Source organism: Sinocyclocheilus rhinocerous, unplaced genomic scaffold (assembly GCF_001515625.1).
Source record: "Sinocyclocheilus rhinocerous isolate Xijiao unplaced genomic scaffold, SAMN03320098_v1.1 scaffold72, whole genome shotgun sequence".
Lineage (NCBI taxonomy): Eukaryota > Metazoa > Chordata > Actinopteri > Cypriniformes > Cyprinidae > Sinocyclocheilus > Sinocyclocheilus rhinocerous.
The window spans coordinates 4,288,314-4,305,538 of record NW_015628351.1 but is presented as its reverse complement, the minus strand read 5'-3'; the positions used below and the strand labels follow the sequence as shown (position 1 = coordinate 4,305,538).

The 17,225-nt window shown below is 35.6% G+C and overlaps 1 protein-coding gene, 5 non-coding genes and 1 pseudogene across 6 annotated transcripts in view; 4 read left to right on the top strand and 3 right to left on the bottom strand.

The window, feature by feature from the left end:
• LOC107737628 (partitioning defective 6 homolog beta-like) overlaps nucleotides 1-2,743 on the bottom strand; it is a 27,665-nt gene extending 24,922 nt beyond the window's left edge. Inside the window, exon 1 of the mRNA XM_016549195.1 lies at nucleotides 2,388-2,743. Coding sequence (XP_016404681.1) covers nucleotides 2,388-2,450 — 63 coding nt within the window. The 5' untranslated portion in view covers nucleotides 2,451-2,743. The remainder of the gene's footprint in view (nucleotides 1-2,387) is intronic.
• An 8,303-nt stretch (nucleotides 2,744-11,046) lies between these two features.
• Nucleotides 11,047-11,120, top strand: trnan-guu (transfer RNA asparagine (anticodon GUU)). Its single transcript has one exon. It is a non-coding gene; the product is annotated as a tRNA-Asn (tRNA).
• Nucleotides 11,121-12,093: 973 nt separating this feature from the next.
• Nucleotides 12,094-12,167, top strand: trnan-guu (transfer RNA asparagine (anticodon GUU)). Its single transcript has one exon. It is a non-coding gene; the product is annotated as a tRNA-Asn (tRNA).
• Nucleotides 12,168-13,891: 1,724 nt separating this feature from the next.
• On the top strand, nucleotides 13,892-13,964 carry trnaf-gaa (transfer RNA phenylalanine (anticodon GAA)). The gene has a single exon. It is a non-coding gene; the product is annotated as a tRNA-Phe (tRNA).
• Nucleotides 13,965-14,284: 320 nt separating this feature from the next.
• Nucleotides 14,285-16,026, bottom strand: LOC107737720 (3-beta-hydroxysteroid-Delta(8),Delta(7)-isomerase-like; annotated as a pseudogene).
• A 276-nt stretch (nucleotides 16,027-16,302) lies between these two features.
• trnah-gug (transfer RNA histidin (anticodon GUG)) lies at nucleotides 16,303-16,374 on the bottom strand. Its single transcript has one exon. It is a non-coding gene; the product is annotated as a tRNA-His (tRNA).
• A 401-nt stretch (nucleotides 16,375-16,775) lies between these two features.
• Nucleotides 16,776-16,847, top strand: trnae-uuc (transfer RNA glutamic acid (anticodon UUC)). The gene has a single exon. It is a non-coding gene; the product is annotated as a tRNA-Glu (tRNA).
• Nucleotides 16,848-17,225: the final 378 nt, after the last annotated feature.

The window sequence follows — 17,225 nt, the reverse complement described above, 5'->3', positions numbered from 1 at the left end:
CAGAAACACTGAATGACCAAAAAAGCACCACCACCAGTCCTAAGTTTAGTTAAAATGACTAATATGCATTCATACATGGTTATCAAGTTTTAATTCTAATTACTAAAGTTCTATCATTAAATAATACTTGATTATCCTATTATAATGCGTGACTGACTGATGTTAAGAGTGTACTTTCAGATATTTTAAAAACTGTGTTTATATATATTATATATATATAGCTAGCAGTCTGGCGAGTAAACTAAAAATGTTACTAGCCAATGGCGATTCAATTGCCAAAGAGTCCGTAGAGGGTTGTGAATCTATTTATAAGCAAGGAAAATCATGGGCAAAAAATCTGATGCAAAAATTAAATGATTACTAACTAGTCAAAAGAGACAGCCTACATTCTTTCATGATTTGTAATAAGTTCTGAAGTGGTTTGGCAACAAACAAATAAAAAAAATTAAAAAAAACAATGTAAAGGGAGGATTGAGACTCAGTCAGCTGTAATGCCATCACTAGCTAAGCATGGCTTGTCCATTATAAAGCAGACCTGTAAATCTTTGAGTTGGTAGAGTGAGTATGACCAGGTTATTGTTTATAGTGTCATCCATAATGATTAACACAAGAGAAACACGAACAAACATATTGTAAACCACATCTACATTCCTCTGGTTTCTATACATAGAAATCAACAAGAAAGGCTATGCCTGAAATTGAACTGCCTACCTAGACAAATTTTGGGCATCATATGCATGTCTAGGTAGACCGGTTATTAGGTTTGAGACCAATATTAGATTTGCATATCAGACTGCAGCAGCATAAAGTTATAAATATCTTCTGTATAGATTTTAAGGTGCGTATAATGCCTGTAAAACTGCTCTTACGTCTTACATCACAGTTGAGATAAAGGCTCACTGTTTGAGACAGGTTGAGTAGTTATCTTATTTATCATATGTGCGGCTTGGTATTTGATTTAACTTATTTTTTGAGAACAGTCAATATTTAATTTCCTCAAACATGATCTTGTCATGTGGATGTGAAGTTTGGAATCCAAGATAAGTGATCGTCAGTTTGTTTACAAGACAGAGGGAAAACAAGTTCAGGATCAAGAATGGCTTTCATTGAATTTTTATTGATACATTGTGATGGCAAGCCACTTTAGCACTTATTCCTTTATACAAACTAGTATCTTTTTGTGTTAGCACTTTTTTTTTAAATTAATTGCACTTGTACCAATAGTAGTAACTAGTATCCAATATATTAGTCAAAAGTATGTTCTCCTTTGCCAATAGCCTCTATTCTCTTGTTACTGGTGAACAAACTGCAAGTTTTTCCATTGAATTCTATAGGGATCTGTGGTTCTGATATCAGTTATTCACTTCCAACTAGCATCTAATCCAGTTTTACTAGTAACTATGCATTATTTATGAAGACATTTTCTTTTGTTTCTTGTAACTTCTCAAAGTAGTATCCATTCCTGTTTTTCTAGTACTATTCGAACAGACACAAGTACCTGTTTATTAAACACTAGAAGTGTGATTTCCAAGTGGCACTACTAACTTTTCAAAACTTACTAGTTATTTTTTTTAAACTGAACTACAAAACAACCATACTAGTTATTATTAAATATGACAACACTGATGTAATTATAGCCACTGAGATAAGACATACTAACAACTGGAATAGATACTACTGTAGTGTCTCATACTGGCATAATCATTGGAGTCCATGAATAGCTACTAGTAAAACTGGAACAGGGACCAGCAAGAACTAGTACATACTAATCTGACATAAACCACATATCCCAATAGATTTAGATGGAAAAACAGCAATTTGCTATCAGCAAACCTGTAATAAGTAATTGTTAATTAGGATAGTGACTAGTAGCTAATAATAAGTGCTAGTATGCAATTAATAAGTTTTAGCTTGCACTAAATTTATACTAGTCTCTATTGAGTTATTAGTAATTAAAAAAATAAATAACATAAAAAAAGATACTCGTTAGATTAAAAGAATAGCTTTTAAATTGCTTGCCATGGATTGGGAGATTGTGGTCAAACTGACTGGACAAACACACACTTACATAAGAACTCAAATAAAAACTTTTAGACATTATTGTTTACAATATAATAAACACCTGACAACATGAGATAAAAGAGCGCCTGTCAAAACCTATGGTCCAAACACACAATCTCTCCCTAACAACATGGACACATTGTGTCCTCAGCACTAAAAGCAACGGTCGACTGAACTCACAAGGTTGACCAAACTTGCCAGGACAGTGTGAGTGTTAACACCCACATGTACTGTTAAGTCTATTCCTACCACGAAGACTAGTCCGTTCTGTGACTGAACACTATTAAAGTAATACAATTAAAGTAATTGTCCCGCTGGCTACGCACCTTGCTCTTCACCTCCACGGCGTTCAGAGTTCGGTTGCTCGGCACTCGGTGGTTTTTGTTCATCTTTCGCTGACTGGACCCCGCCGCAGAAACACACTTGCCCTCCCGCGGGCTGCGCTCATCCGCCTTCAGCTCGGTCCGTCCAAAACGGCTTTTCTCGGCTTAATCCAGTTAAAGGCGCGTATCTCGCGACAGCTCCGTGCCTTCGCTTGTGTTGTTATCGGAATCGAGTAGCAACGGCGACGCCTGTCAACTGAACGTGCTCTTGCTCTAAACTCTGCCCCAGCCCTGCCTCTCTCTCTCACACGCTCTGCTCTGCCACACAGCACTGGCCCGTCTGTGACGCTGATGCACCCAGGAAACAGCTCAGCGTCGATACAGTGAACGATACTATCAAGCGCGCCCCTTCTGGCCACAAAGGCCATTCTTGCATTCTTGTGCCATGAACGACACTCATTACCCAGCCCAGTCCAAACACTAACAAAAAAAGTATTTTGTTCTTTGAAGTACCTTGTATTTCAATGTAAATACCACGAACGGTAATCATTCAGTACCATGGTATGTAGAATGCTGTATCAAATTACATGGTATTACAATCTGATACCACTACAGTTATCTTTGTAAACAGAATAAACTCATTGACCTAGTCGAACATAAAAAAGATGATATATATTTTAGTCTACTTTTTTAGTGACACATTACTCATATTGCATTTTTAAACAAAATTTGTCCTGAAAAGTATATTAGTTTTATTTGCTTTTTCATTTTAATGCTACTACAGACTGCATATAAAATTTTACACTGTAATAATAGCAATGTGCAGTCTAAAATCATTTAGAATTTGTGATAAAAAGAAAGTTTCAGGCATTACACACAGGAGTTTTGGCATATAATGTTAATACACCAATCTTTGTAGTACCAAAAATCGCTTTGCATCTTAAAATATACTCATAAGCAAAATTATATTAGAACAGAATAGTAGAACAAGATTTATTAAATTTCATCAAAAAGGCCATGAGCAATGTCTTGACGGAGTATAATACACACACAAACACAAAACACCATCAGAGTAATAATGTAAATAATTGTGCAAAAGTAATAAAGAAAATAAATTTAGCCAAAATATAATCCAGTGTGATGTGTCACACAGGGACTTATGAGAGCGACCACCGTTTTTCACTATAAAATATTACTTACATCAAATATTTTTTCCAATATATGTCTTTAAAAGTACATGTATTTTATTGTTAACTATAATAGTAGATATATATATATATTTTCACCCTAAATTATTATATTTTGTTTATTTTATAGATGTTTTAAGTGTGGTCTCATTAAATATAGATTTTCATTTTATATGGTAAATCACAATTAACAATTCTCTGTGTTAAGGTTTAAAATGTAACAATATTTTCCCATTAAAACTCCTTGTAGATAACGTTTTCTTTAAAATATAGGTTTAAAAACCAATATCAGAAAAGTCTGTTGATAATATTTGCAAGTTTCCATTGATAAAGCTGTAGTCTATACTCTTTCAGACAGAATTCGTCCAAAAAAGCATTGGTTTATAATTTTAAGCTTTTGCACATTTATCTTTGCATACAGTATTATATCTTTCTTTGTACTCTAGAGTATACATATCGTTAATTAGTCATGATTGTACCAGGGCATATTGAAACTTCATTAAAAGAAACTTTGCATATACAGGTGCATCTCAATAAATTAGAATGTCGTGGAAAAGTTAATTTATTTCAGTAATTCAACTAAAATTGTGAAACTTGTGTATTAAATAAATTCAATGCACACAGACTGAAGTAGTTTAAGTCTTTGGTTCTTTTAATTGTTTCCACAGTCTGTGATGATTTGGGGTGCAATGTCATCTGCTGGTGTTGGTCCATTGTGTTTTTTGAAAACCAACGTCACTGCACCCGTTTACCAAGACATTTTGGAGCACTTCATGCTTCCTTCTGCTGACCAGCTTTTTGAAGATGCTGATTTCATTTTCCAGCAGGATTTGGCACCTGCTCACACTGCCAAAAGCACCAAAAGTTGGTTAAATGACCATGGTGTTGGTGTGCTTGACTGGCCAGCAAACTCACCAGACCTGAACCCCATAGAGAATCTATGGGGTATTGTCAAGAGGAAAATGAGGAACAAGAGACCAAAAAATGCAGATGAGCTGAAGGCCGCTGTCAAAGAAACCTGGGCTTCCATACCACCTCAGTAGTGCCACAAACTGATCACCTCCATGCCACGCCGAATTGGGGCAGTAATTAAAGCAAAAGGAGCCCCTGCCAAGTATTGAGTACATGTACAGTAAATTAACATACTTTCCAGAAGGCCAACAATTCACTAAAAATGTTTTTTTTATTGGTCTTATGGAGTATTCTAATTTGTTGAGATAGTGAGTTGGTGGGTTTTTGTTAAATGTGAGCCAAAATCATCACAATTAAAAGAACCAAAGACTTAAACTACTTCAGTCTGTGTGCATTGAATTTATTTAATACAGGAGTTTTACAATTTGAGTTGAATTACTGAAATAAATGAACTTTTCCACGACATTCTAATTTATTGAGATGCACCTGTAGTTATTGTCACCTCGGATTGCACCAAAGAGAGACATCTATAGCAGTATCAGAGTACAAATGTAAACTTCACACGCCGCACCTTTAGAGGGCGATGGAAGACCTTCATTGTGACATATTTGCTGTAGAAGAAGAGACTCTGACAGTGACAACGAGCACTTAAGTAGGTACACGAGTTCACAAATGTGTGATATAATAAATTGTGAGGTGTCATTGCAAATGTTTTCTATTTTAAAAACGCATGCAATCTGAAGCTATAGATGCGCTAGGTTTAAAACGAAGACTTTGCATCACAGTGCTAACAGGTCCCTTGATAGGCACCACCCATGTAGTCTGCCTTTATTTGTTTTCGTTGTTATGTTCAGGTCTTTTAAAACCCATCATCATGACAACAGTCCAAGTGCCTGCTCCCGTTCCAGGTGAGACGTCGTGGATCTCCGTGTGTCCCGGTGGTCTGTGGGAGGTGCGCCGAAGGTGGCTTGGAGAAAGAAAACGAGGGGACATCACGCCGATGATGGGTTCACTATGTAAGGTCAAGGTGCAGCGAAGTACTGTCATGGAGGGAAACACACTACATACTGCTTCTCAAGAGCAGGAATCAACAGCCAGCGTTGATTCTAGCGAGCAAGCTACCTCATACCCCCGCTCGCAGGACTCTGTGCTGCAGCTTCCACTGGATGAGTGCTTCTTGTTGCGCATGGGCGAAGGGCAGTGTGACATTACAGAGGGCTGCCTGGAAGGGATGAGGGCTGGAGAGATGTGTGAGGTGAGGGCAAAGCTCAAATATAGACTTAGACCAGGGGTGTCCAATCCTGCTCCTGGAGGGCCACTGTCCTGCAGAGTTTAGCTGAATCCCACCTGACACAGCTAGTCGAGGCGATTCTTTCAACAGTTGTCTGGGTTCCCACAGTCCTGGCTTATTAGAAGTTTCCAGTTAGATGTGTTGGGGACGTTGGCCCTCCAGAAGCAGGTTTGGACCTGGAGAATTTTAACAGTATTTGACTGTTTATTAAATTAATTGTTAAATCAAATATATTTTTTCACCCTAAATCAAAATCATTATATTATTTTCTAAAAAAATTACAGAGAAATTGTTACTTAATCATAAAATGTAATATACTTTTCACTGTATATGGTAATGTAACTTACAGGAAAGCTGACATATATTAACTATATTATGCAATATGCATACAGTGCTGGGTTGTAACTGATTTTATCTGGATTGCATAATCAAATTCCAAAAAGTAATCCTGTGTAATTAGTTACATTATATTACGTTTTTAAATACTCATATTCAGACTAATTACATTTTTATTGATGACATGATTACTTAATATTCACAATGGCAGTCAGTTATTCAAAATTAATTGATTCTCCCTAAATTCATTGATTCTCCCTAATTCTTTATCTATCTATCTATCTATCTATCTATCTTCTTTTCTAAAAAAAAAGTTTTTGAACTAAGATTTTTAATGTGTTTTTTAAAGAATTGTCTTCTGCTCACCAAACCTGGATTTATTTGATCCAAAATATGGCAAAAAAAGTAAAATTGTTAAATATTTTTTCTATTTTAAATAACTGCTTTCAATTTGAAAATATTTTAAAATGTAATTTATTCATGTGATCAAACCTAAATTTTGAGCATAATTACTACAGTCCTCAGTGTCAGTGTCCTTCAGAAATCAATTTTAATATGCTGATTTGCTGTTCAAGAAACTTTTATTATTATTATTATTATCAATATTTAAAACAGTTGAGTAAATTTTTTTCAGGATTCTTTGATGAATAGAAAGATCCAAAGATCAGCATTTATATGAAATAAAAAGCTTTTGTAACATTATACACTATACCATTCAAAAGCTTGGAGTCAGTATAATTTTTTTAGGAAAGAAATTATAGAAATTAAAATTTTTTTTTAGCAAAGATGCTTTAGAAGATTTGATCAAAGACTGATCAAAAGTGATGATAAAGACATATAATGTTAATGTTACAAAAGATTTTATTTTAGATAAATGCTGTTCTTCTGAACTTTCTATTCATCAAAGAAACCTGAAAAAATTCTACTCCGCTGTATTTAACATAATAATAATAATAAATGTTTTCTGAGCAGCAAATCAGAATATTAGAATGATTTCTGAAGGATCATGTGACTGGAGTAATGATGCTAAAAATTCAGCTTTAAAATCACAGGAATAAATTACATTTTAAAATATATTCTAAAAGAAAACGGTTATTTTTAATAGTAAAAATATTTTACTGTTTTTGCTGTACTTTGGATCAAATAAATGCAGGCTTGGTGAGCAGAAGAGACTTCTTTAAAAAAACATGAAAAATCTTACTGCCCAAAAACTTTTGACTGGTAGTGTATATATTAAGAAAGTTTTCCAGTTTTGTGGAATTGCACACATACACACTAGTCAAGCATGATTACACAGAAAATGGAGAGACCTCACAGCATAAACACATAAAATATTTAATGTTTCATTCATTTAATTTGATTGATTTTATTTAAAAAAATGATTTTATTTCTTATTTTTTTAAATAAGAGATTTAATTAATTATTAGCTTCACTCCTTCATAAACCCCAGTTTAGGAAACCCTGATGTAATATAATGTTTAACTTACTTAAATTTGTAGATAACAAAGAATGGAATACATTTTCTTTTTCTTTGTATTTTTATATCTATATGGTTCAAGATTATCCTACTCAAATCAATGTAATAAACGAGTTAGGTCAAAACAAATGTAAAAGTAATCAAACAGTAGACAGATTATATTATTTAAATGTAATGGATTACGTTACTAACTACAAGCTTCAACATGTAATTTGTGTTCAGTAAAGAACTACAGAACATGTGCATATGTATAAAAATGATAACAACGGTAAAGTGCCCAGAAGTTGTTTTTGGTCTTTCCTGGTAGCTTAACTTCAATGTTTAAAACCTGAAGTATGTTTACTGTATGGGTAGTATATTTACTATCTTAAATGTTCAATGTTGTAACTTATCAGTTTAAACCTACATAAACTTGAAAGTTGTGCAAAGTCATAAGACTGCTTAGGACATTTACTGAATGTACAAAAGTTTTGTTTATTTTTGTAAAATAGGAATATACTGCTTTTTATGTTTTGTTCTAAAACATTTTTTCATTCTGGATTTATAACGGCTGTAGAAAATGATCAAAAGCCAAGTATACTGCATTCTTGCATCAAGTGACAATAAACAATGTTATTTATAAAAACAGTTTTTTTCTGTTTTTATTGATGAAAAGTTAACACAATATGAACAATTAAACAGAAGGCATAGCATTACCCGTTTCAAACTAAATTATATATTTCAGGGAATTGCAAAACATTATCATACCTTATTTTTTGTTTTGCTATTGCAGAAAAGATTCATATCATACTATAAACAGCCTATCTATCTATCTATCTATCTTTAGCGTTTTTAATGAGTTAATTTTGTAGCCAATCGCATCACGTTTTCCAGGCAGAGGCGACCAATCAGACGACGCCTCCTCGAGTCGCAACCGTTACATTAGAAAGCTTTAGATGAGCGACTAGAGACAATAACTACACATTTACATTTGCAAACCCTACAAAACAGCGGCTACTTTGTGAGGTAAGGAGATTCTTGTATCACAACTAAGTAAACCAATCGATTTTACAGAAATATTCCTTGATGTTGTTGCAGCCGTGAGTTGTGTGACGAGAACTAACGCGTGACAGAACTGCTTCACAGTTAATGGTTTTATGACTAAAATACTGCAGTATACAATGTATCAAGTCTTAATAGAGCATATCAGTGAACGTTGTTATTAATGTAGACTATTAATATTCGATTGTAATTGCGGCCCAGCACGGACAATAAAATTTTGTAATGGCGGCCCAGCACGGACAGTGAACCAATGAACCAAGAACGTTACATGGTGCCAAGAAAACTTTCTGCATGTCCTGAGGATGGTATGTAAAATGTTTTAATAAGTGCAAATAGCATGAAACAACATATAGGAATACATTCGCTGTGTCTTACTATCGTTTGCTTTTTTTAAAGCGGTGTTAAAAACGTTTGCTCATACTTTTAAAGCAGCCATTTGTAATGTGTTCGCCACTGCCCAAACGGAAAATGGCTAAAGGGAATTGCAAAATAATGACCGTTTGCAAACAGGTGTATGTAAAATGTTTTAATAAGTGCAAATAGCATGAAACAACATATAGGAATACATTCGCTGTGTCTTACTATCGTTTTTTTTTTTTTTAAAGCGGTGTTAAAAACGTTTGCTCATACTTTTAAAGCAGCCATTTGTAATGTGTTCGCCACTGCCCAAAAGGAAAATGGCTAAAGGGAATTGCAAAATAATGACCGTTTGCAAACAGGTTTTCCAAACACTGCCGCCGGCCACCACCTTTTTAGACAAACCACATTTTACCTCCACCGTGACCAGGGTTGCCAGGTTTTCACAACAAAACCTACCCAATTGCTACTCAAAACTAGCCCAATCGCGTTTCGAGGGGGATCCACTGGCAAAAATCGCATTCTGGTGGGGTAAAATGCATGTTTTTGGTGGGGTTCTCCTGGTAAAATTCGCATCTTAGGGGCTAAATATCACGTTATTGGGAAAACCGCGACTTGGCAACACTGACCTTTACCCCGCTGGGGGAGCCAACCGGGTTGTTTCGGTAACTGAGTGTGTAAGTCTGATGATATGATACATGGGGCAACTTTTTGAGTAATATTGCTGTCAACGGGCATCCAGGTGAGACATAGGTCCCACGACTGATCTAAAGTATCCAGATAGAAATTTGCTACCTATTCTCAATGGGAAAGTGCCCAAGCAACATTGCTAAAAAAAAAGTTTCCCAGCAAAATTGCTCAAAAAGTTGCCTCATGTATCATCAGCCTAAGGGTTGTTTTAACAGATATTACTAAAATTATTTGTGCTGCATAGTAAGACCATCAATATAACAATACATAAAAATTTAGCTTATTCGTATCTTTATTACGTTAGCTCAAACAAACTTGAACGACGTTTATCTTAAAGGTGTCATATGATGCGATTTCAATTTTTCCTTTCTCTTTGAAGTGTTACAAGCTCTTGGTGCATAAAGAAGATCTGTAAAGTTGCAAACACTAAAGTCTCAAATCCAAAGAGATATTCTTTATAAAAGTTAAGAGTCAACCACGCCTACCTAAAACGGCTCGTTCTAACACGCCCCCACATACCTACGTCACGATGTGGGAAGATTTGCATAACACAGCCCAAATGTTCACGCAGTAACATTTCCGTCACACGCTTGAGGTATTCGGCCAATCACAACGCACTGGATAGCTGGCCAATCAGAGCACACCTCGCTTTTCAGACCGATGAGCTTTGTAAAAATCGACGCGTTTCAGAAAGGCGGGGCATAGAGGAGAAACAATAATGTACCGTATGTGGAAAATGTGTTTTTTGAATCTTAAACCGCATAAACAAATTTCATTACACCAAATACACAAAATAATGATCTTTTTAGCAACATCATATGACCCCTTTAAATAAATGTAAATCAGTCGTTATACATTGCAAATAATTGCAAATACACTCGTTTTATATATATATATATATAGATACAATGTATCTATAAATAATATCTACAACGCTGATAAACAAAAGTTTAGTTTTTAGCACTACTTATCTAAACAATACACGTAACATGCCACGTGGAGACGTGACGTTAACAACTCTTATGATGAATCGAATGAATTGCTGAAATGAACATTTGGGTTCTGTGAAATTATTTGAATTTCCCAACGTTTGGCAAGAAATCTTAAGATGGTGTTTGGAAACAACCAGTACTCGCTGTGGATATGAGGAGCCATGTTTTTTAAATTGAAAATAACAACATTTTCACTATGCTTGTTTACAGGTAATACCATAACCATTTGTGAACTACCTATATAGGCAAGCCCGCCAGACTCCTGCTAGAAGAAGTGGTATGTATGGATACAAGGTATGTAATTCATAATTTCAGAAGAGATTTTTCTTGGTGAAAAATGGTGGTACTTAGTGAGGAATCATTCAAGCTGCAGCCACAGGTCTCTGTGGCGCAATCGGTTAGCGCGTTCGGCTGTTAACCGAAAGGTTGGTGGTTCGAGCCCACCCAGGGACGGAAAGCTTTTGTTTTGATGCTTTTATTTTGAGTAATTAATCTTGCATTAACACAGCAACATTTATTCACAACATTTATTCAGACATTGCTGTTGCGCCTTACGGTGATTCACTAGCGATAGTTAGTAGTCTTGGCCACTTTCTAAAAACATATCTTCTGTTATTCTGAAAGGAATATTGATTTCAGTTTATACTTAAGCACATTTACCCTCAAAGACTTATGATAAAGAATATTGAACACTATGCCTAATAAAAGATTTCCACTTTCTGCAGTACACAGTGTGCGGTAATGCACAATTATGTATCGCTAGCATGTATGTTGGGCAGTAAGGCGGTCATGCAACATGCATTAGGCCTGACAGGCATGATATGCAGTGGAAAAAAATGCATCAAAATATTTGGTTAGGAATGTGTTAAAAATGTTGCACTCCACATATTGGAGTGACTTTACTCTGCATTCATTATTAAAGAGCGACATCTAGTGTCAAGCTCGGAGTAACTACAACTACTGTTATTTATTAGAATTAGATTTAAATTAATATGGACATTTTAGTGTAATTAAATATTTATTGTTTTGCAAAATTGTAATAGTTTAAGACATTTTAACTTTTTTTTAAACTTTTTTTTTTTGTATGGCGTTGATATGACTAATAGTCTGCGATTACTGGCAGCTGTGACTTGCTGTTAAATAAAGCAACAAGACCTCTTTAAGAAGTACAAAAAAATAACATGAAAACATGCACTAAGCCATTTCATATCGCCCAACAGTTGATTTTGAAGGAATTCACGATTTCCAGTGTTGCATATTGACAGCGGTCCCATGAAGGTCTGTGGACAGGCGATACCTTTTGGTAAACCTCAAAAATGGCCTTTGTGGCAATATTTTCATAATGTGTCATTTGTTTGCGATTCAGACTTTTAGACAGAAAACATATTTCTTCATAAGGAAACATTCCAGATGCTGTAACCACGAGGTCTCTGTGGCGCAATCGGTTAGCGCGTTCGGCTGTTAACCGAAAGGTTGGTGGTTCGAGCCCACCCAGGGACGATTGATTTTTATTTATTTACAGATATTTTTGTATTTATTTTTGAGTAATTAATTTGACCGTTATATAGACGCTCCTAAAGTAGCAACCTAATGAAGTATGCAAATAAATGTAACTTTTTTTTTTTTTGAGTACAAACTGAAAGGTCTGCACTCTGCAGTTGGTACTAGCTTTTTTTTTAATATGTCTTTCAAGTATGCACCTTTAAAACTGAGTTTGTTTGAAAGATTTTCAGTTTGATTTGACACTTCTAAGTTTTGCATTTTTATTCTTAATAATAGATATCAAATAGAGCATTGCAGTGATAACATAGTTTTTACCAACAACCCGGAAGTTATTATCACTCTGGTTCCCTTGACCAAAAACCCAATAGGATTTATCCATTGGTTTTTGGATTATTGCAGGCTCTGTGACCAAAAAATAATGATTCTTACACATTTTGTTCATCATAATAATCTTTACAAATAAACAACTTTATGTGCACTTTGAACCCTAAATACAGAAGAAAAATGTAAATGTAGGCTATAACAAACTACACCACGGTTGCATGACTTTAACGTCAGAACCACTAAGCTTCCGACAACTCTTTTAAACATTTTTCATTAAAGTTTAAGTTAATTTGCAATAGCATGATTGTAAACACAATGAGGCTGTGAAAGTAGTAGATAAGTTTACCTGTTGGGTATGATGAACATCCTCTGTAATCCAAGTAACAAAGCTTAAAAAAAATCGCAAGGGGGTATCACTGATGTATTTTATATTGTAGAATAAGGTGTGAAAATATCTTGAGTTTGTGTTAACCATTCAAAAAATACATTCAAGACAATGGAACCCATTTCTGGTTTTCGGCCTACAAAAATTAGTCATCTCTGTCCGCTGTGTATGGACTGCAGACAAAGCTTCACTTGAAATAGACTAATACTTGGTGCAACAATCTGTAATATCATGTATCTTGCCTAGTAGATTTTTATCTTGAGCATAAAGTATGGTGACAAAATGAACCTTAACAATTAGTAATTTACGATTGGAATTTATTATTCAATGTAGCTCATTTTTGAGGGCTGCTTTAAAGTTTTAACCTTATGAAAGAGCGACCCCTTGTGTTAAACTCAGAGTAAAACTGTAACATATATGTTCGTCCCTTGCTTTTCCTGTAGAGGGCGATAGAAGTTCACAATTGGGAGATTTCATTGCCTTTGCTTATGGTAACCAACGTTTACCAAACAAAACAGGGCACCAATGGCGACAGACCGACTGCTTTTGAAAATAATACAGAAGTGTAATGTGACATTAATGTGAGGTAACTAATATGAGAATCATTTCTGTAAAACTAAGCAATAGACCATCGGAAATACAAAGCCCATGTGAATGTCCTACTTGTTGATGTTGGCACAACGCAGCTCCCCACAAAGAAGTGGTAAGTATTGAGAAGATCTACTGTAAAAACCTAAACCTACCTTTGTCTATAAACTGTCCGAGTTGGAGTGGCAGCCATTTTTAAACAGATCTCCACAAGGTCCCGCCCACAAGTGTATGACATCATGGGAAAGCTAAAGTTCTCTTAAAGGTGTAGTAGGACATATAAATTCATATTTATCTAATTCACAGCTAAAAGTATACATCTTCTTTTGAGAATAAAGATGAAGTGTGGATTTCATAATGATATTGTTGTCAATTGGAGGTCACTGACAAAAAATTATGGCTTCAGTCTAGAGGGGGTCTCATGGCCGAAATAGCTCAGTTGGGAGAGCGTTAGACTGAAGATCTAAAGGTCCCTGGTTCGATCCCGGGTTTCGGCATTTTGACTCATCATTGTCGTGAACAAGTCCTATATTTGTCCTATAAACATAAAAATGATTTGTATTATTTCATCATTATTATACAAATTCTTTTTTTTGTTTGTTTAATGCTAAACACAAAAGAAAAAATGATCACCACAATACCACACACAAAGCAATTCTTTGAATTTGCTAATGGGTATGTAGTAAAATAAAATATGTTCCAATATTTAACACCAAAGAAAATGGAGCCATCAAATTATAAAAAAAAAATGTTTCTTTAACCAAGAAAGACAGGATTAGAAAAAGATATAGTCTTATAAAGAACAGATTAGGCTCACTTTATTGTCTCATTGTGTGTGTGTGTGTGTGTGTTTTGAAATGTGATAAAACAGCCAGGTGACAGTGATATAAGGGGTGGAACATTTAATAATCATTTGATAACAGCATACAACATAAACGTAAGAAAGGCACCTGAGCAGAGAGAACCGATATAGTGCAACAGTGTCATAAAAACACACAGGTAAATATGAAGCAGCCCTGCTGTTGCAGTATTGTGAGCATTTAATCAATTTTCATTTCTGTAATCAATATGACACATTACACTTATGGCAGTTTCTTCCAGGAACGACACTGTATTATTATAATATTACATTCAAAATATATATCTCCACATAACTCCCAAGTATTGTATACAGTATTTCAGTACTTTTTTTTCACATCCCTTCTATTTTCTACTGGTCTAGCTTCTTTTAGACTTTCCTTTAAGTGCTGCTTTATCAAACATGGATTGACAGGCAGATAGCTGACACCATGAGTCCGCTATAAGAATGAAAGGAATGACAATCCACAAAATATTCATAAACACAAAGTAGAACCAGAAATAGATGGGGTGACCATATTCGCTGTGAATATATCCATCTCTGTGCTCAGTGAAGAAGTAGAGGACTGCACCATACAGCTGACCTGTAAGTAATGGTGGATGTTGAACTTAATTGTACCTTATAACATACACTGTGTTTCTCTAATTAAAATGACTTAATGTAGAATAAATCACTTTTATAATTGCACATACTGTACAAACACATATCTTACCTAGAGACACAATGAGTTGCAGGACAAATCTGTAAGAATGATTATACAGGAAGGCCACAACAATCCATATACTGAAGGGACCCCACAGGCACGCGGTCACTGTCTCCATGCTAACAGTGAAATTATCCGCTCTAGAGAAAAGATTCCATAAAAGGAGGTTAGATACAATGCATAGACTCGTTTTTTAATGCACAAACACATGCAAGCATGTGTATAACTTACATTGCATATCTGCTGTCTCCTTTGGAATATTCTTTCCCTGTAGAGGAAAACAAGCATTTTTGGTATTCAAGGGAATATTTTGTAACTATTACAGTCAAATAGACTTTGAGCCTCACTCACACAGTTGAGAAAGGAAACTGGTCTTCGGGAATGATGGTGTAGTATAAAGAGAACCATCCCTCAATGACCCCATGGATGAAGCCACACACAGTGAACCAGCACAGAGTTAACCTCCTCCCTCCACTAAGACTTCTTCCAGACACCTTATGGCCAGTCAGTGACCAGGTGGCGAGCAGCAGTATCCCGGACACAGAGAACAGGAATATGAGAATCTCTGACATTGAACGGTCATTAGCCACATAGTTGGGAATGGACAGGTTGCGTGGCCAATAGGGATGATTTATAGTGTCTGCTTCCTTCATCATCTGTAAACATGGATGAAAGATATGATTGAGACAAAATGTATAAATAGTAGCATTAGAAAAACTTTTAATCTGGAGTTACAGATCTTTTATCTTGCACTAGATAACGTGGAAATAACACTACATGGAAATGACTTTATACGTCTTTACTTACTCTGTGATGAGTTGTGAAATATCCTAGAAATGTGATTATTTCCCGCGTTGCTCTTTATGTTGCATATACCTGTCTTGGAGGTGGAGTGCGCGGCAATGAAGTGCTAAAATCTGCTCTTTGAAACTACATGATCAAATTGCAGAAACATCGCGCCACCGAGTCACGTCCTACTATAAGCCCACGTGATTCACACTGCCCAATCACCAATAGGCTTTGTGGGAAGAACAACCCATCGTGAAATGTACTCGGCTTACAGTTGGATGATCTCCTCGGAACATGCATGTCGTCACATGTGATTGCGAAGCGTGTATATGCTGGTGAAAAACATGACGCATTTTGTAAATTAATACGTTTCGTCTGGTAAATCGCGTTTAGCGTTGGTAAATGAGGTGATGCATAAAATAAACTCAAGCGTCCAAGTTAAAACAAAAATGCACACTCCTAAGCCGTGATAGGGACTCATCCCTGCCGTGACCCGGATTCGAACCGGGGTTGCTGCGGCCACAACGCAGAGTACTAACCACTATACGATCACGGCGAGCTACCGGAGGCGGTGAATGATGCTGGTGGAATTGGGCTTTAATACTTGTACATGTTTTTAAATGCAATAGTTTTTTAGTATTGTATAGTATAGTTATAGTATTTTCCCAGTTTTATTGCGCTGATACGCGCGCATACTACTTTTCCTAGTATGCGAGTCACTTGAGTATTAGATGATTTACGATCATACACAACGCAGCATGTTTGCATCTTTATGGCGGCTAGTGAAAATAAAGTGAACCTCTGCCATTCATCGTTAATAATTGACATGTACAGTGCTGGTTACGATATTTCAAGCACTAACAGGAATGACTGACACCATATGAAGTTTGAATTTTGTTTAAACGTTTCTGTACATATGCTAGGTTAAAAGGGTTTGCTCTTGACTTTGACTATATCTCCCATATGGTCTAGCGGTTAGGATTCCTGGTTTTCACCCAGGCGGCCCGGGTTCGACTCCCGGTATGGGAAGTAAACGTTTTCTTTTTAGCGTGAATTTTGTAATTATACGAATTATGTATGCACGATATAAGTAAAGCGTTTTTTTTCTTTTTCTTTAAAAAGCCACAAATAAAGCATATGCAAGCGAGTTCAGATTACACAAAACACACAGGGTGAATATTTACCCTTATTTCAACCCTTCAACTCATATTTTTGAAAAAAAAAAAAAAACGTTTAACGTTATATGTGTGCTTAAATAAGCATGCAACATAAATCCTGTAAAATATAAAGTATTCACAGAATTCATACTAAACTACGCAATCTCTACGTAACAGCGCTAAGTGAAGTCATGTGACTTCATATCACGTGACCGGTAAAGGTTCTCCAAAAGCACTCCGATAGCGTTCA